This window comes from Jaculus jaculus, chromosome 3 (genome assembly GCF_020740685.1).
Source record: "Jaculus jaculus isolate mJacJac1 chromosome 3, mJacJac1.mat.Y.cur, whole genome shotgun sequence".
Lineage (NCBI taxonomy): Eukaryota > Metazoa > Chordata > Mammalia > Rodentia > Dipodidae > Jaculus > Jaculus jaculus.
In genome coordinates, this window is record NC_059104.1 from 152,124,610 (window position 1) to 152,149,145 (window position 24,536).

A 24,536-nucleotide genomic window follows, 5' to 3' on the forward strand; every position below is an offset into this window, starting at 1 on the left:
GGGGCGATGGACGGACGCGCAGCGGCTTCCGGCGGCGTCCAGGACGCGCGCGGGTCAGAGGTCACGCGGCCGCCCGCCCCGCCCCCCGCGCGCGCGCGCGAGTTCCGGTCCGCTGTTGTCCCGGCGCTTCAGACGCGGCTGGTGCTGGGAGTCGGTGAGTGAGGCCCGCGGTGGTCGCGGGAGCAGATGTGTGTCGGGGGAGGGGGGAGAGAAGGGGAGGACATCGTGGGGACTGAGCTAGGGGAGAGTGGAGCCCGGGTCGGCCGGTTCTTGTTCGGAACCGGGACCCTCAGCGAGAACCCAGCCCGCGGTTCCCCGCCGAGAGGAAGGGCGTGCAGGGCGAGGGGTTCCCCTCCCGGGGCGGAGAGGAATGGGAGAGGTGCGAGTGCACCTGTTTGGCTCCTAAGCACGTGACCCGAAACTTCCTCGAGCGCTGCCAGTCACCCAGGTCTTCGCTTGGGCTGACGGCGAGCGAAGTCTTCCACGGAACGAGGGCTTTGCAGAAGGGCCGTGGAGGGGGAAGAGAGAGGTCTGCGCCCTTCCTGTGGTGGTCCTTGTCCGGGAGTTGTGATAGACATACCTCGGCAGGGTGTTGTCGTTACGCCCAGTCCTCTGAGTGAGCTGGTGATTCATCTCACCGGCAGGACCGGAAGCACATGCAAACTCCCCTAAGTACCTTCCGAGAACAGATAAGATGACTTTCCAACTGGACTTGGATCTGAGCTCCTAAAGGTTCCATGACTTCTCCTTTTTAAGGGATTTGAGGAGACTAGTCGGCACCCTCCAGCATCTAAATCTAAATTTGGTGTGGTGGTTTAGCCCTGATTTTTTTTTTAGGCGCTTGTGTAGTTAGTAATACATGTCCAATTGATATTCACAGGAAATAAGTAACCATGGTGCTAAATAGTGTGGATAAGATGATTCAACTCCAAAAACACACTGCCAACATCAGGAATATCTGTATTTTGGCTCACGTTGATCATGGTAAGAATCTCTTTATAAATGGTTTTCTTTAGCAAAGGAGGTGTGTATGTGCGTGTTTAATTAGAGTGAAGCTCTGGACAATGTAGAGTGATGCTTGCTAAGTGTTTTTTTTTTTGTGATGTCAAGCATGCTATAAAGTATTTGAGATAAAGGGGGTTAACTAGTCTAGTGATCAGCATTCTTCATGGTAAGTCACATTGTTTTTAAACTGGAACTTGAACTTTTGTTAAAATGTGAAAATTGAAATGACATTATATTCTGCCATATGATCCTATTGAATTCATCAGATAGTTGCTGAGCATCTGCTAAGTTCATGGTGTTTTGTAAGGTTAATTAGGAAATAGACATTTGTGAGTGGGGCCTCCTGCCTGCCTTCTGATGAAGTTGTAGGGGTGAAGCAGAGCAATATGAGACACATGAGAAGTAGTAGTCCATACTGTGGGTTGAGAAAACTAGAGCATCAGGAAGTCACAGGTGGGTTAAAAAAAAGTGTTATATGGGCTGGAGAAATGGCTCGGCGTTTAAGGCGCTTGCCTGCAAAGCCTAAGGACCTGAGTTCAATTCCCCAGTACCCATGTAAAGCCAGATGCAGGAGGTGGCACATGCGTCTGGTGTTTGTTTTCAGTGGCTAAAGGCTTTGGGTCTCCCTTTCTGTCTTTCTCTGTCTCTCCACCACTCTTATCAAGTAAATGAATAAAACTTTTTGAAAAGTGCAACAGCACAGTTAGCATGAGAGTTAACTTGTGAAGAGGGGCTTTAGATGACCAATGGGGACTGATACTGCAAGGTGCGATGTGTCATGGAGGGACAAAGGAAATAAGTGTAGCCAAAGCCCAGTTCATGGATGTGTGAGATAGGGACAGATGTTATTAGGACCCAGTTACTCTTCTCTGTGTCAGAGCTCTTTCAGAGCTCTTTCTGGGAGACACAGCACAGTGATCAGAAGACCATGTAAAGGAAAACCTAGTTGCCATCGACAGAACAGGAAGGGAGCAGTAGACGGGTGAAGAGGCAGGCCGGGTCCTGACTCCTAGAGCTCTTCATGCCCACTAGACTTGAGGATAAAGGGCTGTGTGCCCCTTCGTGTTCTGCAGTTAAACAACCTAAGCTCTCAAGCTTCTTTTTGAAGTTACTGTGCCCTTTTGAGCGTCTGAATACAGTCTATATAAAAGAGGATAGTAATTAAATCCCTTGGCATGAAAATAGTCATTAACATTTTCATTAGGTTGTAAGGAGCCATTAGGGAAAAAGTAAAGGTGATGTGTTCAAATAGTGAATTAGATTAAACTTGTAAAAATGCTTGGAAGGGATTAAAAGACACAAAAAAGACTGTTGCCATTGCTGTGACAGCTGAGGGGAAGTGAGGATAGGAACTGAAAGATAATGGATCAATTCCTAGGTAAAGCCAACTGAGATTGAGTTGTACAAATCAGTGGCTAGCCTTCCTGGGTTTTTTTGATTGACTACACACATCTGGAGGACATGAAAGTTTTGGTGGTTTTTTTTTTTTTCCTTTGAGAATTATTAGAAATTCAGTAATGTGTGTGTGTGTGTAACAAATAATTTTATTGGTACTCTCCTAGAAAACCTATGATTCATTTATTCAGCAACTAATTATTGAATATCTCCTATATGCCAGACATTGTTCTTGTCCTAAGGAATCAGCAAAAAAATGTATAAAGCAAAGTCCCTGTTGTCTGGGTCCTTACGTTCTAGGGTGGTTTTTGCCATGCTTATAATGCATTCTACTTGATTGTGTGCCAGGAAAGTGATGTTCTACAATTATATGGGAATACACAATATCTATAAGACAAGCTATTATAGATCTTCAGGGTTTGAACTATTACTCAGATTCTGTATGGTTCACACAGTACAGAAAGAGCTGGTTTGAAGGAAAAGCCCAGCCTTTGTTAAGCCAGTCCAACTGTGAAAATTAAATATGCCCATAATGCCATATGGATACTAGGCTAATGTATAATTTATTATCCAAAAAATTTCTCTTATAGGTAGATTCTAAGTTTAAGTTTGGATACCAGGTTGTATTGATGGCTGCAATGTAGCCCTTCACAGGCTATGTTATAAACGAACAAATGGCTTAGTTTCTTTCCTAAATGAGTTTAAACAGTTGAACAGGAAAGCAAACTTTGGCTAAGGTCATATGCATATGGCAGAAAATAACATTCTATAGTTTCTTGATGTTTTACCCAGTATACCTTTCTGAGGTAAATTTTATTGTTGTCTTTTTGTCATTTTGAGCTTTTAGGGCTTTTATAAGTTTTTAAGTGGAATCACTACTCTGGAATATGGGATGATTGATAGAATAATTGTAATGGGCTTATTAATTCCTTTTAGGATAAATTATATTAATTCATAGAAAAATTACTCTGTAAGGTTGGCCTTAGTTTAAGGAAATTTCTGTGCTTAAAAAAGGTACCTGAGTCAAGCTGGGTATGGTGGCACATGCCTTTCATCCCAGCACTCAGGAGGCAGAGGTAGGAGGATCTCTGTGAGTTCGAGGCCACCCTGAGACTCCATAGTGAATTCCAGGTCAGCCTGGGCTAGAGTGAGACCCTACCTTGAAATATCAAAAAAAAAAAAAAAAAAAAGGTACCTTGAGTCGGGCCTGGTGGTTCATGCCTTTAAGCCTTTAATCCCAGCACTCTGGAGGCAGAGGTAGGAGGATTGCCATGAGTTTGAGGCCACTGTGAGACTGCATAGTGAATTGCAGGTCATCCTGAGCTAGAGTGAAACCCTACGTCAAAAAACAAACAAACAAAAAAAGGGTACCTGACAGCAGATGAGATTCATGAGCTCCATAAGGGGGGAAAAATTATTTGTAGTACAGAGAGCTAACACTTCCTTCTAGATTGAATACTGACCAAACATCTCTAAAACTTAAAATGTTTCTATGTTTTTGTATGTGTCATCTAGTAGGTAAATGAAAAATCTTTGTTAAACCAATTTTTATAACCAGATAGTGCATCTGTAAGTATAACTCATCCCCCAACCCCTTTTAAGGAAAAAGAAGACGGTTTTTAATTATGTTATTTTAACAGGAAAAACTACTCTTGCTGATTGCCTTATATCTAGTAATGGAATCATCTCCAGCCGCCTGGCAGGCAAGGTATGTCCTTTTATTTGATACTTAATGCACTTTTGTATTAGCTGTCTACAACACCATGATCTATTTGCTGTGTTGGCAACTTAAACAACTGTAAGAAACTGCTAAGCCACTAAGCGAGATAAAATAGATGTTGAGAACAGCTTATAGTGTTCTGTGTAGCTTTATATTAACCCAATATCATATAAGCACAAAGCTGAATTGCAACAAGTTAAAAATGTTATATGATTGTGCAAGGTTTCACGGGTGGATGTGTTGCATGGTTTGAGGAAAAAACACAAGCCATCTTACCCATGTAAGAGCTAATTTTGAGTGGAACTTTTGTGCAAAGGCTAGTGGGAGAGAAATGTGCTGATAAAATGCATCAGAGAAGAAATTGAAGGGTAAGCAAGGTATTCTGAATACTAAAGAAGTCTTAAGCCTGGGAATCATGGTGAAAATAGTGTTTTAGGAAGTGAAAGAATTCTTTTTTTTTTTTTTTTTGTAGCATGAGGTGAAATGGCTTGGAATCATTAACTTTGCAGTAGAAAAATAAAAAAGATTTTTCTCTCTTTAATGAATCTAGGATATGATCAACAAGGCTGATCAAGTGATAAAGAATAATGAGATGGGAAAACAGAGAAACAAAATTGAATCAGGAGACTTAAAGATTAAAATTGGGAATTTGAGGCCATTTCTGTGGGAAGCTGGGCCAAGGTTGAATATAAAATAAAGTACTTGTATCCTCCCAACTTAGGAAGTTGGAATTACAGTAACTGAAGTAAGATGATGAAGATAATTAGACATAAGTTATTGAAATAGAAAACAGATATTTTATAGAAAAGATCAGCAAAACCAAAATTGGGAATTAACAAGTCTGAAAATTATGGCTACATCTGCTTTAATGTAAAGTGTAGATTTCAATTATGTATCAGTATTGTTTCACTGGTTAAAAACATCACACCACACAGGAATAAAGATGCAAATAATGGGACAAACTGTTGGTAGGATGTTTCTGAGAACCTCTATTTTCCAGTTTTTCTATAGATTTTAAAAAGCTCTAAAAATATAATGTCTACAAACTAAAATTACTAACAATATAGATAATTTATGGTTATTGTGACTAAATTTTTCTTATTTTAAACTTTCATTGTTGAGGACTATTTGGTACTTTTGAACAGCTAATGTCTATATTTGTGGCTTACTGTACTTAGTAATATAAAAACTGTAATATCACTAAAGAACAATTTCATAAATTAATAACAGTGAGGTAAATACAACTGGCAAGTATTAGTAAGATTTATCAATCTCAGAAAGGGGTTAGAAATAAATGACACTAGGAAAGAAAAATGCTGTAGACATTTAAGTAATGATAGAGTATAATGGATAACTTCATGACAGTAAATTTAAGAGTGGTAAAACAGAAAATCATCTGGAAAATTAGAACATACTAAAGTGAAATCAAGAAAATACATAGAAAACTTAAGTAATTCTATAGCCATTTAAGACATTGAATTGGTTGAGAATTCATTGAATTGGTTGACAAAAGTCTTTCCACAAAGAAGCCTAAATGGCATAACTAGTTAAATGTGCCTGTCTAGTTTAATTGCCTATGATACCAAACAGTCAAGGAACGAATAATTTCAGATCTTCTGAACCAATCAGTAGCATGGGGGGAAAATCCCAACAATAGGAAATACTTGGCAGATCATATGAGTAGAAGTCCTCTAATAGTCCAAAACTCTGTTAAAGGTAGTCTGAGACAGGAAAATTGTATGCCAACCTTAAATTACTGTATAAAAATTAATATTTTTATTAAAGAAACTAAATCCAGCATTACTTTTAAAGAGAGTTCTGCCTGGAGAAATGGCTCAGTAGTCAGAGTGTTTCCTAAGCAAGCTTGAGGGCCTGAGAACACTTGAGTTCAATTTCCCAGAACCCACATGAACAGGTCATGCATATCTGTAACTCCGGTCCTCTGGGAAGCAGAGTCTAGAGAATTGCTGGAGCTCAGAAAATGACAAGTGCTAGAATCAGAGAGACTTCATTTCAAGGAAACATTCAGATGAATGATGGAGGGTGACAAAAGATTTCTTGTGTCCTTCACTCATACATGGGGGATGTGTATCTGCACACAATGTGCAAATACACACATGTACATGCAAAAACAGAAAAGAGCATCATAACCAAATGAAATTACCTCAAGGAATTGGAGATTGATTTTAATGTGACTATACTAGTGGATTAAAGAAAAACAGTCATTTTGGTATGTGCAGAGAATCTGCAATAAAATTAAAATCTATTGTAGTAAGACATCTTCATAAAATAGTTTTAGAAAGTAGCTTCCATAATCTACTATGGAATCTCTGCAATTGAGATTGGATTTAACTAATAAAAACCCTCCAGCTAAGATTGGATTTAATGAAGTGTTGAAACTTTTTTGTGTAAATTCAAGAATAAAATAAGTTAGGTGGTTGATTCTTTCTGCTCATTATGTTTCATAGCCAAAACGAGGGTTCAGTACTATTTCTTACCAGATGGCCAGACTTATGAATGCATTATGACCTGTGCTTTAGTATTGACTGAGGCATAAAATTGACTGATGGCTAGAAATAGACATACGCACATGTGAGAACTTGGTTTGGTATAGAACTGGCATTTCAGATCTTTGGAGAAAAGATGACCTTCCTAGAAATGTTCTTTGGGTAGTAGTTTTTCCCTGTGGGAAAAAAAAATATTAGACCTCTACTTCACATCACACACACATATTTAAAATACATGAAAAGCAGAACTATTAACTTTTAGAAAATTACTGTGGATAGCACTTCTGTAATCTTGCAGGAAATTTTCTTAAGATGATAAAGCATGAACATTTATATAAAAGGTTGATTAATTCATTTCCACTAAAATTAATAACTTTTATTATCAGATATTCCAAAAAATGAAAAAAAAATTAAGTCTTGGAGCTAGGGGAAATATTAATGAGCATATACCTGACAAAGTACTAATTTTAGAGACCGTTTATAACTCCTGTCCAAAACAAGCCTATAATACAACCAGTGGAAGGATGAAGAAAAATTTTTTTCAAAAAACTTAGAGGAATGGCGAAGGCCAAGTCAAGATAATAAACTTGTAAAAAGATACTCAGTCCCATTAGCAGTTGAAGCAGTATCAATTTAAATGATGAAATATTATTTATTACTCACCTGATTTAGAAGACAAAGTCTGACAAAATGTTGAGATTATGAAGAAAGGAAAGTACTATTCCAGGGTTGAGTGTAGACCAGTACAACCAGTTTGTCAAACAAATTAGTGTATATCTGTTAACAATGAAGATGTTTAAATTTGATAATTCAGAAATTTCATTTTAGGTATAAGAGACATAATCCTAACTTAATCAGCTCAGGTATAGTTACCAAAAACAATGTGAGCTTACATGTCCATCACAAGTATGGATGAAGAAATGTGGTAGATTTCTTACAGTAATGAAATTGAATGAATTATAGCTACAAACATCAATATGTTTGACTCAGGAATGTAATATTGAACAAAGAAAAAAAATAACATTTAGGGTGTGGTTTTATCTTAAAGGTTGCAATTATAAGTGACATTGTTTAGTGACTCTTTAAGAAGTTTTAATGAAAGCAATGAAATGGTCAAGCTAAGACTCATGATGGATCTCCTAGCACTGGAGACTTTGAAAATATACATAATTAGAAGCTACTATTCTTTATGCCTCATATCTGTTTGTAGCAACCCAAGTGTTTAAAGACCCAGAGAAGAGTAACAAGTGAGAAGACCTAGAAAGAAGGCCTGTCTGAAGGTGGACAGGAAGGGAAATCAGCAGGGGAGTCTAAGGAGGAATAAGTGATAAACTCCAAGACTTCAGCTTGGGAAGATTTCACATGATGTGAATACACATGTGCATAAAGAGTGATTGACAACATGATGGAATCCAGAGAAGCACAGAGTGAAAAGACCATTGCTTCCAGCCAGTGATGAGTGATGTAGGTGTCTGGATTTGCCAAATGGGAATGGAAACCTTTCTGAAAAGGGAGTGAATGTGGGATGAATAAGTGTGGCAATCCCATATTACCAAGTGTCTCAAGGCTTTTGAGTAAAAGAAACAAGCATATACAGAGTTAAGAATTTAAAAGAATTTTTTAGTGGAGAGAAAGAAGCCAGGGCAGGAAGACAGGAAGGACTCTGGAGACAGGAAGGATGATAGTGTATTCTAGGGCTGAAGAGCTTAAAGTCGTGGCACTTCAATTAATGGAGCCAATACTGATGTCCTGCAAAGTCTGGAAAATAAGATGTTAGGGCCTTATTTGTGGGCACTGAAGCTTTGTGAAAGATATCAACTAAATTTTTAGTACTGTTAATATTTTCTATTATATCCTTTTTTTTTTAACAGAAAAGCTTGTATTTAGAATTCTTCACTTTAGGCAAAACCTTCTCAAGGCTCTAGAGATCTTGTCAATGAAACTACATCTGAATAGAAAATGATGACTGTTAAGATGGACTGAAGAATTACTCTAGATGAGTAATCTTTATGACTTGTCTTGTACTGTCCAGCCCTTCCTGGTTGGAAATTGGATGAGTGAGAGATTGGAGGATGTCTGAGGAGGAGAGGCAGAATTTGAATGCATTTGAGAGTCCCTAGTAGTAGTGCTTTTTCAGTCTTTGTGTTCCTCTTGACCATCTTCCCATCTCTAGCCCCTTACTACTTAAAAAAAAATACAAACTATGTGTTTAAAACAAAATAGAATTCTACCCATTTTGACATTGCATTTTATTCTTTGGGAAGTAAGGGTACTTCTGTTGCATTTTTCCAGTTAAGATACATGGACAGCAGAGAGGATGAGCAGATACGAGGGATCACCATGAAATCCAGTGCCATTTCACTGCATTATACAACAGGTAAACCCATCTGCATTTTAACCACAAATACTTTGCATCTTCCATGCCCCTTTTTTTCTTTGCAGGTCTCAGTGTCTTTGTTTTATGTTCCATGTACTTCACTCTGGCCTCTCCATATGACCTGTTGTCAGTCAGGCTATCCAGGCATGGATGCAGATGGGCGCCTCTGGCTGGCTTGAGGGCAGAACTGTCCGTTCACAGCTGCCTCTCTCCACCAGCCTATGGTATGGATTGCTTCATGAGGAATGTCAGAGATAGGGCTTTGCTGGCTTCCTTTTGGGCCCCAGTTCCTGCCTGGATCTTTCTTCTGCTCCATGCCATGGATGTTAGATTTGCAGTCTTACTTAACTGTGGGGTTACTGTCATCAGTACTAGCTTCCTATCCCTAACTATGGATGCCATTTTGATAGTAGTAACACAGGAATTCCCTGAGAGAAACAGTCAAAAAATATGTGAGATGTAAATTTACTGATAATCACCAAAAGTTTGTGTTAATAAAAAAAAAAAAATTCAGGCTGGCATCTGGCAAAGGTAGGAGGATCGCTGTGAGTTTGAAGCCAGCCTGAGACTACTAGTGACTTTCAGGTCAGCCTGGACCAGAGTGAGACTACCTCGTTTAAAAAAAAAAAAATCAATAACTTAAGTGTTAATAAGAGATTGGCTAAATAGTCTGATATATCTGTGAAGTGAAGTATTGTGTACCTCATACATGCTTAAATCTGTAGGCATTATATGGAAAAAATGATATATTAAGACAAAACCAAATTGCAGAGTATTTTCTAAGATGTGAATGTGTTTTGGTAATAAAAACATGAACGTGGATGAAGGTTTCTGGAAGGATACATATTAAACCTTCACAGTAATTATTCCCAGAGACTAGATTATTTGAAATCTGTACCTTTCAAGATTATTATTGTACTGTTAGAAAACTTTATACAGATGTATATTCTGTGAAAAGAAAACAATAAAGTTTTCTTTTCCTAATTGAGTAACCTGTGGTTCATCATGCACAGTACCCTATCTCTGGCACTGGCATCAAGGGATGTACTATGTGGTGGGGTGTGGCTGTTTTCCTTGCCATCAGTCTTAAAAGTATTTTTGTATCAAATAAGTTTTGAAGCTTTTAGGCACATGGATTCCTAGTATTTAATATTGAAAGAAAGTAACATTTCCTTTTTTAAAGTACTCACATCTTAAGGGGTTTATTCTTATTTATTGGAGGGTGCACCAGGTCATCCAGTCACTGCAGACGAACTCCAGACACATGTACCACTTCTGCATCTGGTGTATTTGGGCCCAGGGGAATCGAACCTGGGCCCTTTGGCTTTACAGGCAAGAGCCTTAACTGCTAAGCCATCACTCCAGCCTAAGGATAATCAACTTATTTTATTATAGGATATATCATAAAATACAGGAATGAAATAGGAATCACTGAATCTTATCACTAGTTTTGTTTTCAGTTTTTATGCTTAGCCCAACAAGAATTTTATGTGTGCATATATGTATGCATGGAAGTAAATATCTAACCTAAATTCCCCCAAATAGCTTATTATTCCAATACCAGTCAAGTAAGATTATTAAATATAAGGTTACTGGTTCTTGTTGTTCATACATCTTGGTGAGATGGTCTGAGTAGGTATGTTGATGACTAGAGAGTAAATTTTGTCTTCCTACAGTATACCTCCATCATCCTTACCATTAGAGCCAGCACCATTGATGGAGGCCATGTGAGAAATTTTCTTCTTCTTTTTTTTTTTCCCAAGGTAGGTTCTCACTCTAGCTCAGGCTGACCTGGAATTCACTATGTAATCTCAGGGTGGCCCCAAACTCACGGCGATCCTCCTACCTCTGCCTCCCAAGTGCTTAGAATAGAGGCATGTGCCACCACACCCAGCTTAGAAATTAATTTTTCAATATTTTAATATTTTTAAAAATATTGGCAGCTTGTTTGAACATTGAAGAATGCTGTGTATATTGACTGCAGTGGAAGAGTTGACAGGCTTTCACTTAGGAAATTCAGGTATATAGGCTCCCTAGTAACTTTACTCAGGACGCCTCAGATCCACCCAAGTTGTGGCCTCTTGTAGCTAGGATATACTCTAAATGGGCTCTTTCTGCCAAGAGGTCCCAGTGCAGGGGGTCAGGTGCAGGATTTACACTCAGGATGGATTCAGCTCTGTGGCTGTCCAAAGGCTAGGCCACAAAGAACTCATGTCACCCAGATTCACACAGGGCCAGCGTGTATTTTTACTACAGGCAGAAGTGCCCCTTTCCTCCATCTGCCTGTGTGAGCATTTTCCTGTGGTCCTGATTATTGTATTCCTTTGGCCTGATTCTAGGAGGAAGGTTTCTCTTGTTTTACATGACTGAAAGGTCAGTTTTTTGTTTTTTGTTTTTAATTCCTCTTAAGACAGTGACTACTTGGCTTTGTAAAACATTCAGTTGCTGCCAGTGTTGAGAAAGTAGGTGATGGGAAGTTTAGTTCTTCGCTAGCTCTCAGGATGACTGTGGAATTCCTACAGCAGCCCTCTGAGATAGTATCATCCTTACTTCACTTCTGTACAAGATGGAGTTAAGAAATTTTGGACTGAGTAGTTTCCACAATATAGTAGCAGTCCTAGAAACCAAGAATTCACATTTTCAGACGGTTCACTTGGATCAAGAATCTGTTGGAAATTAGTCAGTCCAGGCCCTGGGCTGATTCTTCCTGGGGTCTGTCTTCCAACCACAGATTTTCTGGGATTACTTATGGACATTTTCCTGTGGCCAACTTTACCCACATCCTTGTGGTCTTTGGTCATTACCCAAGATGTAAATTGCATGATAAGGCCTCTCTTAATGATCTCTTTGCTGTATTTCTTTGTGATTCTAATAACCTTCCTCAACCTCCTACCACTCCCTTTCTTTCCAAAAAATATCTATAGAAATTCTAAGGTAAACACATCCCTGCATCCTCAGCATCTTTTTACTGTCAGTCCCTCCCACTCCTGCCTCTCAGTGATGACTCTGCTTTCCTTGTATTTCTTTCTTGTTCCCTAGGTCTTTGGATTAGGACAAAGGATTGTCTTCTTGTCCTAATACTGGTTCCAAAATTAATTCTCCCATTCTTCCTTTAAACTCCTCCTTTCTAGACTTAATGCCACCCAGTTTCTCACCTTTCTCAATACTGTGATCACCTGATTAGTGTCTCCATTCATTGATGACTTTGACATTTGGCTCATAATTTTCCTTTTCATGTGATTCCTCCAAAGTGGCTCTTCACCATCCCTGAGAACCACTTGTGTAGCTTTGCTTCTCGACAATAATGCTGATTATCTCTCTCCTTCTTCCACTTACTGTCCTGGCCACTTTCAGAATTTCAGGATTACAGCTTTGGAAGTTTCAGTCTGGATTGGTTGTTTCCCCTGCTTTCGTGCTGTGGTAGAGGAAGCTGTTCACTAGGATGTGAGAGAATGAGACCACAGTGCCACCCTTAGAGGGTACTCCCCCAGTAACCTAAGACCTTCCACTGGACCTTGCCTCTTAAAAGTCTACCACCTCACAATAGTGCCAAGCTGAGGGCAGTGTCTTTAATGTATGGGCCTTGAGGGGGCCTTCTAGATACACACTGTAGTATGTCATTGTAGTTGATTTGTAACTTGTAATCTTATGCATTGATTTAAAATATGCAAGGACAGTAGTAGTATGTCATGTGATGGAAACTTGCGGTACTTGGTAGTTATTATATATCAGGTACATAATTGACATGTTTAAGGAATTTGGTTAGCAACACATCCTTAGATAACTTATGGTCCTTCTTATGTTCCTGTAATTTTTATGGTTAGATCAGTATTCTTCTAACACACTCAAAACATCAAAAGATATTTACTCAGTTCAGGTCTTCACCCAAAACACAAGTTGTCTCTTCCCTTAGGAAAATTTTCCCATGCCCTTCTTTAGTGGTGTCTTCATTGTTTTGGAAATGGAATACTGAATTCCTTACAGTAAGTTACTTTTCAGGAGAATCTCATTGTCAGGTGCTGGTGACAATTGTGACCCTTCTAAGAAACGATTATCTATGCCACTTTAAAGTAAGGGGCAGTGCCAAGGTTCTTTCTGCGTAACTGTTAGCAGAAATTGGGAGATTTCTCCCATAATTAACTTAGATCTTTCTGCTTTTTTTTTTCTAGTTGCCTTGGAACATGTTTTAAAAAATAAATTGTTATTTAGCTTTTTAAAGAACAGTTTTCTTACATGAAGAAAATCATTGGAATATGAGTTAATTTCGTAATACTTGGGAAAACATATCAGAAATTTCTATATAGCAGGGATTAGTGTTTTCCAAATAGAAAGTCCCCTCCTTCCTCCTGGAATCTCACTTTTAACACTTCACAGAGTCAAGGATATCCAGCTAGACCCCAACTCTGGCTTTTCTAAAGGAAAAAAAAAAGTTCAGAATGGGAGAGAAATCTTTGTGTGGTGACTCACATCTGTAATCTCAACAATCAGGACACTGAGGCGGGGATTGTGTTACCAGTTGGAAAGGTCATTCAGCCTATTCAATTTCCATTAAAAATAAATACAGGGGGCCTGGCGAGATGGTTCAGTGGTTAAAGGTGCTTGCTTGTGAAGCCTAATGGCCTGGATTTGATTCCTCAGCATCCACATAAAGCCAGACGCTTAAAGTGGCACATGGACCTAGAGAGTTCATTATAATGGCAAGAAGCCCTGACATGCCCATTCTCTCTTTCCTCTCAGATAGATAGATAGGTAGATTAAGAGAGAGAGAGAGATAGGTAGATATTGGAGATGTAGCTCAGTTTGCAGTGCTGGAATGAAGTCCTGGGTTCAGTTCCCATCACCTCATGAAACTGAATGTGGCTGCACATGCCTGTTACCATGCACTCAGGAGATATTATACAGGAGGATTTGAAGTTCAAGTCCATCCTCGGCAACATAGTGAGTTGGAAGCCAGCCTGAGCTACATGAGACCATTTCTGCAAAAAAAGGGGGAAGCCTGGGGAGATTGTTTAGTGGCTAAAGGTGTTTACCTGCAAAGCCTATTGGCATGAGTTTGATTCCCCAGTATCCAGAAGCAGCAAGAGGTTAAGACAGAATTTCTAAAATTTTCTGGCATGCCCATTCACATACTCATACACTTTCTTGTAAACAAAAATATTCTAAAAAATTAAAATACAGGGCTGGAGAGATGGCTTAGCGGTTAAGCGCTTGCCTGTGAAGCAGGACCCTGGTTCGAGGCTCAGTTCCCCAGGACCCCCTGTTAACTATATGCACCAGGGGGCGCACGCGTCTGGAGTTCGTTTGCAGTGGCTGGAAGCCCTGGCGCACCCATTCTCTCTCTCTCTCCTCACCCCTGTCTTTCTCTCTGTCTGTTGCTCTCAAATAAACAAAACAAACAAAAACTCATATGTATACATATGTATGTAATTTCTATTATCAGTCAGTAATATAAGCTTCATGACATTTTTATGTATTTTAAAAAGTATTTTTATTTATTTACTTGAGAGAGAAAGAGGCAGACAGAGGGTGAATATGGGCATGCCGAGGACCTCCTTACCACTGCAAATGAACTGCAGACACATGCTCTGCTTTGTGCATCTGGCTTTACTTGGATACTGAGAAACTGAACCCAGACCAAGTGCTGTTCACGACTGAGCCATCTCTCTAGCCCGATATTCTTTAATACACACACACACACACACACACACACACACACACACACACACACACACTGGTATATTCAAGTAAACAACTTTTTAAAGCAATTATTTCCATGGTGGTAGGGGTGCTTCAGGGTCACTTGCCTCTGCAATTAAACTCCATGTACATGTGCCTTTACCTGGTTGCTGTGGAAGTGAACCTGGCCAGCAGGCTTTGCAAGCAAGTGCCCTTAACTGCTGAGCTATCTCCCTGGCCTGCAAACAAGTTTCAAAGTAGCAGAATGTGACTTGGCTCATAGAAGAGCTATACTTAGGGAGTTTTTCTTCTTGGATGGATGTGGGACAAATTTTACCATACCTTAGAAATTTAGTTTAAAGTTATGGAGAAAAAGTGAAGATGAAAACGGCATTTACAGTGGAGCTGGAAGGCCTGGCTCTAAGTGTGACTCTGCCTTTTCTCAGCTTTGTGGCTGGCCACAGCACTTCCTCCTCACCACTTGCTGCACTTGAGAAACTCCAGGTTTAACAGAGGCTGACAGGCTGTTTTATTACTGGGCTTCTTTGGATGTATGTGTGTGGTGACCTACAAGGCTATCTGTGCTTCTCAAGTTTATTTCATTACATACTCTTTTTTTTTTTTTCTTCCAGTTTTTCAAGGTAAGGCTTCACTCTAGCCCAGGCTGACTTGGAATTCACTATATAATCTCAGGGTAGCCTCAAACTCATAGTGATCCTTCTACCTCTGCCTCCCTGGTGCTGGGATTAAAGGCACACCTGGCACACTCTTGTTTTTGAGAATATAGATTTTTAGGTAGAAACACTTGATTCCCTCCTAGTTTAATTTGTCATCTCTGAATGAATTTCAGAGGGTCTAGAATTAAATGCATAATTAGGAAGGTATAGGTAGATACATGTTCATTTCTCTGATTGTTCTCTAAAAGGTTTGTTGTTCAAATAAAAGATAAATGCAGAAGATGCCTAAGATTTCTGCAGGAGTTTATTTTAGAATTTGAAAAACTTGACGGGAGATCCAGTCTCTGAAGTTTCCATCTCTAGGTCCAGGCATCATCACAGACAAAAGATGGCAAAACGCTTGCCAATTTGCCCATCCTTATGTCTGGAATTTGGCCAACAAATAAGCAAGCCTAGTTTCCCAGCTGTAAAATACAAAGGCATCTTAAGACCTAAGAAAGAACTAAGACCATCAAATATCTCTTGGTTTCTCATTTCTTCTCTTGAGAATGGGTAAATCTCTTAGCTTTTGAGCCTTTACAGTGTTTATGCATTGAAGGTTAAGGCTAAGAAAATGCTTAGTAACTCCAAGGCTCTTAGCTTTTGCTTTTGTGTGATAGGACCCTGGACCATGCTAAACTTGGTCAGTTTTCTTTGGCTATTATTTTAGACCATGGTACTTAATCCAAGAGGGTGACTGAAACCAGTGCTGTGAGATGTGACAGTGAAAAGTTTCATTAAGACACAATAGGCCATTGGTTTAGGGCCCTGGTTATTTAACAGGATTTGCTTTGAAAATTGCCCATGATAAATTTGGGTTATACTTAAAGGTATCTGAACATGAGACATAAAAAAATGAATTCAAATTCAAAGTAAATGAATCCAGGAGCATTTCTGGCAGCATTTATCTGTGTTGCAGTGTGTGATTTCACTGCAGCCTTGGTTCTTTTTGATCATACAACAATGTGCACTTGGCAATGTGCATGTCCTCATGCTACATGATGCCAACAAATGCTGCCTGAACTACCTCAGCTCAGATTAGACTATTGTGTGTTATAGAATGCAGCATTCTTTATTATGGAAATGATGCTTGTTCCAGTTATGGAAACCTGATACAATATTTTCGTATCATAATTCTTCTGCATGGAAGCATCAAATCAGTGTATCATTTGGTTTGTATTGTTAAAATCCTTGACTTAAAAAATTGCTATTTGAGATGCTGACTTAAATTTCATTAAAAAAAAAAAAAAAGGAAGGAAGGAAGGTAGGTTCAATTCATTTGGGCTTGGGGTTAAGACAGAATTTCTAAAATATTCTGAGTTGGCCCTAATCATATTTCTGCCACATTCTGCACATTTATGTGAAACAGCATTTTTAGCATTGATGACTACAAAATTAAAATATTGGTCAATTATGAAAAATGTTGAAGATGTATCAGACGTTTAGCCAAGATTTAATTCTCTGTGTAAAAATAAACGAGCACATCCATCATCTTAGTATGCAAATTTGTTTTTATCTTTAATATATGGTAAAATTATATGTATACCAAAGAAATATTTTTAAATAATTTATTTCTGTTTTATTATTAGAAGCAAATGTTTGATTGGTATACTTATAACCTATATACTGAGGCAGTATAAAAGTTTGTTAGCAGCAAAAGCATGAAGTGAATGTCTAAAAAGCCATAACCCAGTGTTCTAACTCACTGTCAGTGGAATCTTGGTATGTGTGATGGGACTTATTGCCTAAGTGTAGTGGCCAGAGGTATGGCCTCTGAAGTTGGATGGGTTTGAACCTCTCAACTTGATTAATGAGAGGGGTGAGGATGATAGGGTCTTGTCCTACAGGCCAGGTTGGCCTGGAACTTGTCTAGGCTGGCCTTGAGCTAGTGATCCTCCTGACTTAGCTTCCCATGTATTGGGATTACAGACATGTGACACCAGACCTGACCTTCTCTGCCATTTTGAATTGTATTTTCTTAAACAAGCTTTGAGTGGGTTCTAGCATAATATTCATTAGAAAGATGTTGAACGTTTCTGTGCTCTACTAAATTGATCTTTGAAGTAGGGAAAATAGTTCTTTGAAATGGGGCTAATAGTGGTAACTACTACAGAGGGTTACTGTAAGTGAACATTACTGATGTAAAACAATTGCAGGCAGGCACAAGCTCTGCTTGTGGTTGATGCTGTGTGCTGCTTTATATCACCTTGGCTGCAAGTCACTAACGTTCCATTCCAGGAAGAAAAAGAAAAAAAAAGTACACACACATCTTTAAATGGTCCATAGAGTTTAACCTTAAGTCTTGTAGTAATTCTTAGAAACATTGTGGTTTTAAATATGAAGAGGAGGAACAAAAGTAAACTACATTATGTCTGAACATTCAGTTACTTATTTAAATAATTATTTTGCCGTCAAAGGTTTTTTGTGTTTAAGTAATGACATGAGGAGTGTGAGTGCATATTTTCCATTGCTGGTACCCACGTGGTTTGCTAGGTTGTGTCTTAATGTTTAGTCTCCATATCCTAGCTCACCAGTTCTGGTTTGCCTGGGACTGAGGGCTGTGATAGGATGTGTGAATATTAATTACAAAACCAGACAAGTCAAGATTTGCTGTCAGCTACTGTAAGTTTAATACATTTGTTGGAAATATTGAAGATAATATGTATGCTAGCATTTAACATATTGCTTAGCACATAACTGCTCCTTAAGGTTTTTTAAACTTTGTGAATTTTTATACAAATTTTAGGTTTTAGTCTATTGGTTGAGCAGACTTACACAATACCACTCCTTGAGAAATTATAGGAAGGAATTTGGTCATCTGATTTGTGTCTTAAATTGAGCCCGTAGGCATTGGTTTCTTCTTTCATTCTCAACTGACTAATCTGTAAAAGGAGAGTAGTATTTGTTTCAAAGCAGTAATATAAGGATTCAGCAGTGCATGCTTATGCATTAAAAGTCTTTAGCACAATGCCAGCCACACATCAGGCTGTTAGGATGTGATAACTATTTCAGTAATAAAGTTCATTAACATTTTATGTGGATTCTCTTTGGAGTCCATAGTTGTATCATGGAGAAAAACAAAATGATAGCAGTTGATTGAGCCTTTGGTTCCTTTAGATTTTTCAGTCTTGTCTTAGAAGCAGTCTTTCTTCTAGAACACTTGAGAAAGAAGATTGCTTTATCTGCATAACTGATAATGTGTCCAAATTTTTTTTTTTCAGGCAATGAGGAATACCTGATTAATTTGATAGACTCTCCAGGACATGTGGATTTCTCCTCAGAAGTATCAACCGCGGTTCGCATTTGTGATGGATGCATCATTGTGGTAGATGCTGTGGAAGGAGTCTGTCCGCAGGTTAGATGTGTGTGAGCTTCAGTGTTGTGATGAAAAAACATGTAGTACCTAAAGAAAGAAGAGAAAGAGGAGAAACTTGATTACATGTACTGCTGCTAAAAGTTGGTGTTATGTTTTACATTTGGTAATGTTCTAGTCTGTGATAAGGCTAAATCACCAAATTTTAAAAGAGATCTTAAAGAGGTGGCCACATGTATGTCCTCTTTGAAGGACTTAGAAAAGGGAGAAATGTTGATTTTGAGAGGATCTAGAGGTTTTATTCCAATGGAACAGGTTTCTAAATCCTGAGAGGTTGTTGATGGCATAATTTTTCCCTAGTGAGAGAAATTCTCTTCTCTTGGTGTCTCAGTTTACACCTCTTCCTACACTTACACGCATGCACATATACACATGGCACATACCCTCCTACTTGAGGAGTTCCTCGCTTACTCTTCCACAGTCTTTTTTTTTTTTTTTTTTGAGGTAGGGTCTCACTCTGGTCCAGGCTGACCTGGAATTAAAACTCTGTAGTCTCAGGGTGGCCTTGAACTCACGGCGATCCTCCTACCCTCTGCCTCCCGAGTGCTGGCTCTTCCAGTCTTAATCCACTATTTCTAGTAATCTGTTCCCACCAAAGTTGAACAGAGTTATCATTCAGGCCAGAGTCAACATGCAGCTCTAGTGGGGATGGAAGTGAGAAAAGCTGTTAATTAATTTTTTTACATAGATGCTTTATTATTGTATATACACATCTAGTTAATAAATATAAATATGAAGTATAAAAGACAAGTTACTCAAGTGGAGGAAATATGGTATTCCAGGAAGATGCACTATGATTATCCTGTAGTCCCCCTTTGTTCTCTGAGGCCACAGGTGTCTTGGCTTCAGGATTAAAAACTTAGTCTAAGTAGTGTCTGAGGTATCTGACAGGATGGATGAAGTGAATGCACCTGACTGTAGCATAGCAGACTAGTGGCTATCTCACAGAGGTCATTTATGATAAGAGAGGGGCCAGAGGCTCCTGGAGAATATTTTATTTTTTGATACATATGATAGAACTGTGGTGGTTTGTTTTATAATTAAATTGACACATTTCTTCTAAACTCTTGTTTTTCTAAAGTGTTATTTGTCCTTCTTACATAAATTTCCATGTTCCATGAAGGCAGGCTGTGATGCTTACTGTTGTTCTTGATACTGTGCTGTGAATACTCTGTCTGACTAACTTTATCTGAGTTGTGAAAAAGGAGCAGGGGAATACTAAGACTTTTCTAATGTGTTGCAAATCAAGAGTTTTACATTTTTCTTTGTTTTTATCAGACACAGGCAGTTCTGCGACAAGCCTGGCTTGAAAACATTCGTCCCGTTTTAGTGATTAATAAGATTGATCGCTTGATTGTCGAACTTAAATTCACCCCACAAGAGGCCTATTCTCACCTGAAGAATATTTTAGAACAGGTATTGTATTCACTACTTTAAAAACCAGACTCAAAGTTTGTAAGGAAGTTACTGAGTTGAGTATAAGGTGATATCGCAGAAAATTGCCTTATTTTAAAAAGCATTACTTAAGATTTCTGCTTGTTGGAGTCAACATAATCTTGTAGTGGTGCAGAACTGGCATGCTGTCGGAATCCCTTCCATCTTCAGGAAAGATGCTTAAGTATATAGCTTAAACAATAGACTGTCACATTTTAAGCTTGGTTTAAAACTTTTTTTGAGGGTGGCCCAAGATTTTATTGGAATAAGGGAAAGAGAAAAGCTAGAAAGAAAAAGGGATGTATATATCTGGGATTGGAGGGATAGAGAGAGAAAAGTGTGGGAGGGAAGTGGGGAGATGTAAGCACCTAGAGCAGGAGGCATGGAACTATATTGCATTTAGATGAAAAATTTCCCTCGCATTTATTTTTTTATTCAGCAAATATCTGTATGGATATATGCCAAATATATAAATTGTCAAATGTCTTTGGTTTGCTAGGGCTGGTGAATATGAAGGTGTTCAGACCACAGTCCCTGTTTTCATAGAGTTCAGTGTAGTAAGAGAGACAAACAGCTGAAGAAACACTTGGAGAGCAACCACATACGAGTGTAATTTTGGAGCATGAGAACCACCTAATCCTGCCTGAGTTGATGGGGAAGAGACAGAGAGTCCCACAATGGAACCTTAAGAGAGGGGAAAGGAAATGTTAATAGCTATGTTGAGAATTAGAGGAAGGACATTTATAGGAAATACAGTAAAATGTGCAAAATCCTGAAGGCAAGTGAAAGCATGGTACAGTATTTCCAAGGAAACTGTTGATCAGTACCCTAAAGAATTAGAAACCATGTTAAGTAATGACAAGAGGTGGCAGAAAGAAATGTAAAACTTAAATTCTAGTGAGCCATATAGGTGAGACATAAGAGTTTGAATTTCTTTAATTCAGAGATCAATTTGAGTGTATTGCCACAGACAGGGAAGGTAAAGATAGAGCAATGAGAAAGAATGGTTGATAATCCATTTCCCTATGAATAGGCAAAAGTATAAACAGCATCTGTCCTCTGCAAAATACTCTGTAGAAGTATTCTTACCCACAGTGAGTGGCAAGGGAAGGTCTAGCAGTATCTATTAATGTAGACAGACTTACAGATTAGCGTGTGATAGCATGCAAAAATTCTGAGTGAGGTCCATTTTTTGCTTTGAGATAGGAAATAAAATTACTTAAATTTGGAATTAAAAAAATCAACGGGCATTACAGATTGGAAAGAAGACCTAGGGACTGGTAAAAGAATTCATAAGGGGGCTGGAAAGATGGCTCAGCAGTTAAGGTGCTTGCTTGCAATGCCTGATAGCTAAAGTTTGATACCCCAGAACCCACATAAAGTCTGATGCACAAAGTGGTGCATGCACTGTAAATGAACTCCAGATGCATGCACCACTTTGTCCCTAGAACATTTAAATGATGATAGAAATGATCTATATGAAGTCTTAGTTTAGGAGCCTTCATTTTGCTCGAATTTGAAAGGGTAGATGTGTGTGTGTGTGTGTGTGTGTGTGTGTGTGTGTGTGTGTGTGTTTTGAATGTAATCTCCATTGGCCCTAAACTCTGACAATGATTTTAGCCTTAATGAAGGTTAGACAGTGTGTCCCTACTCATGTGTGTGCTCTGCCATGTGTGACACTCTGCCATTTCGCCATCTCTCCTAGATTAACGCACTTACAGGAACTCTTTTTACTTCTAAAGTCCTAGAAGAAAGAGCAGAGAGAGAGACAGAATCCCAGGTGAACACAACTTCTGAACAAGGCGATCAAGTGTATGACTGGAGCACAGGCTTGGAGGACGTGGATGACTCTCAGCTTTACTTCTCTCCAGAGCAAGGCAATGTGGTGTTTACCAGTGCAATAGATGGGTGGGGCTTTGGGTAAGTCTTTTTCAGTGTAAGTCTCTTTTGTAGATATTACATACCATTAACTTTTTAAAACTTTTGATAAATTGTTGTCATACAGTTATGAGAAATAATGGAGTTTTTTCATACCCTTCATTCAGATATCCTTCTGTATTAGTTACTTTCTTGTTGCTATGATAAAATGCCTGAAGAAGCGGGGCATGGTGGCACATGCCTTTAATCTCAGCACTTGGGAGGCAGGGGTAAGAGGATCGGCATGAGTTGAAGGCCACCTTGAGACTACATAGTCAATTCCAGGTCAGCCTGGGCTAGAGTAAAACCGTACCTTGAAAAACTCAAACAACAGCAATAACAACAACAACAAAAATTGCCTGAAAAGAAGCCACTTAAGGAAGGAAGAGTTTGTTTCAGCTTGCAGTTCAAGGTTACAGTCCATCATGAGGGAGAAGGCATAGTCACAGGAGCTTGGGGCAGCTGGTCACATTCATTCCACAGTCAATATGACAATGATGAGTCCTAGTGCTCAACTAGCTTTCTCCAGGACCCCAGATGGTGGAATGGTGCCATCCACCCTTATGGTGGGTCTTTTTTCCTAAATTGATCTAATCAAGATAATACCTCACTAGGATGACCAGAGGCTAACCTAATCCAGATAATCCTTCCAGGACTTGCCCCAAAGCCTGCTGCTTAGGTGATTATGTCCAATTGATAATGACTATAAAAGCTATCACTCCTTCCCTGTCCCATGGTAACAGCCCATCTCATAGTAATATTGCATTCAGGCACTGCCATTGATACAGTCAAGTTCGAGAACATTTTCATCATCATAGAGCTTCCACATGACACTCTTGCATAGCTATGTCTACTTTCTTCCTAACTCCAAGCTGAGTTTTCTTATGTATATGTAGATGCTGCTTGTTTGTGTTGTGTGTGCCTTGTAAATATTTCTCCTGGTTAGTAGTTAGGCTTTGTATCTTCTTGACTGTCTTTTACAAAGCAAAGTATTATTACTGTTGTTTTAATTTAAATGAATTTCAGCTTACTCTGTTTTATTGTGATGGGCTTTTCTTTTTTAAAAAATGTTATTTTATTTCCGTATCTGAGACAGAGACAAAGAGAGAGAATGTATGAAGCATGTCAGGGTTTCTTGGCACTGTACAAGAACTCCAAATGCATGTGCCACTTTGTGCCGGCAGGCTTTGTAAGCAGGCACCTTTAACTGCTGAGCCTTCTCTCCAGCCCAGTGAGTTTTCTTTTGGTGTAAAGTTGAATAACTCTTTGCCTGCCTCTAGAACATGAAGATTTCCTTTTTTTTCTCTCTAATAGTTGTATGGTTTAGTGTTTTTTTTTAAATTTTTTTTGTTTATTTTTATTTATTTACTTGAGAGTGACAGACAGAAAGAGGCAGAGAGAGAGAGAATGGGCACGCCAGGGCCTTCAGCTACTGCAAATGAACTCCAGACGTGTGCGCCCCCTTGTGCATCTGGCTAACGTTATATAAATTATATATTATTATATTATATTGTATTATATTACATTATAAATGGTAACATGTTCACAATTTGGGTATTTACATATTTATTCCTAGTACATAGAAATGTAATTAAATTTTTAAAAATTTTGCTCTTCTATACTATAACTTTGTTGAATTTTCTTATTCTAGGAATTTGATATTTGCTATAATACTATTGTCATCTACACAGAGAGAGTGTTGTATATCTTCCTTCCTATATGTATTCACTTGTGTTGTCTGGTCTCATCTTACTGCTTTGGTTAGAACATCCAGAACTATTTAAGGAGGAATGAAGAGGGTGGACATTTTTACCTTGTTCCCAATATCTTTTTTTTTTTTTTTTTTAAGGCTTTTGAGGTAGGGTATCACTCTACCCCAGGCTGACCTGTAATTCATTATGTGGTCTCAGAGTGGCCTTGAACTTTTTTGTTTTTTATTTTGTAAGGTAGGGTCTCACTCTAGCTCAGGCTGAGCTGGAATTCACTATGTATTCTCAGGGTGGCCTCGAACTCTCAGCGATCCTCCTATCTCTGCCTCCTGAGTGCTGGGATTAAAGGTGTGCGCCACCATGCCTGGCTGTCTTTAATTTTTTTTTTTTTAATGTGGGAGAGATAGACAATGGGAATTGGCACGCTAGGGCCTTCAGCCACCACAGTTGAACTCCAGACGCTCGCCCCGACCTGTGTGCATGTATGACATTGTGTGTTTGGGTTGCTGTGTGTCTGGCTCATCACGTGGGACCTGGAGAGTCAAACATAAGTCCATAGGCTGTGCAGGCAAGTACCTTAACTGCTAATCCATCTCTCTAGCCCTTTTCTTAAGAGGAATACATTTATATGTCACCAGGCCTTGGCTACATAGTAGGTTCTAAGCCACATAAGCTATAGCCAGACCCTCTTTCAGATATTAACAAAA

At 38.9% G+C, this 24,536-nt stretch overlaps 1 protein-coding gene across 2 annotated transcripts in view; it reads left to right on the forward strand.

Moving 5' to 3' along the window:
* Positions 1–82: 82 nt before the first annotated feature.
* Efl1 (elongation factor like GTPase 1) overlaps positions 83–24,536 on the forward strand; it is a 138,363-nt gene continuing 113,909 nt past the window's right edge. For both annotated transcript variants that reach the window (XM_004658232.2, XR_006636264.1), the window contains exons 1-7: positions 83–154; positions 881–984; positions 4,041–4,108; positions 8,920–9,004; positions 18,618–18,751; positions 20,048–20,185; positions 21,909–22,123. In XM_004658232.2, coding sequence (XP_004658289.2) covers positions 894–984; positions 4,041–4,108; positions 8,920–9,004; positions 18,618–18,751; positions 20,048–20,185; positions 21,909–22,123 — 731 coding nt within the window. In that variant the 5' untranslated portion in view covers positions 83–154; positions 881–893. The remainder of the gene's footprint in view (positions 155–880; positions 985–4,040; positions 4,109–8,919; positions 9,005–18,617; positions 18,752–20,047; positions 20,186–21,908; positions 22,124–24,536) is intronic.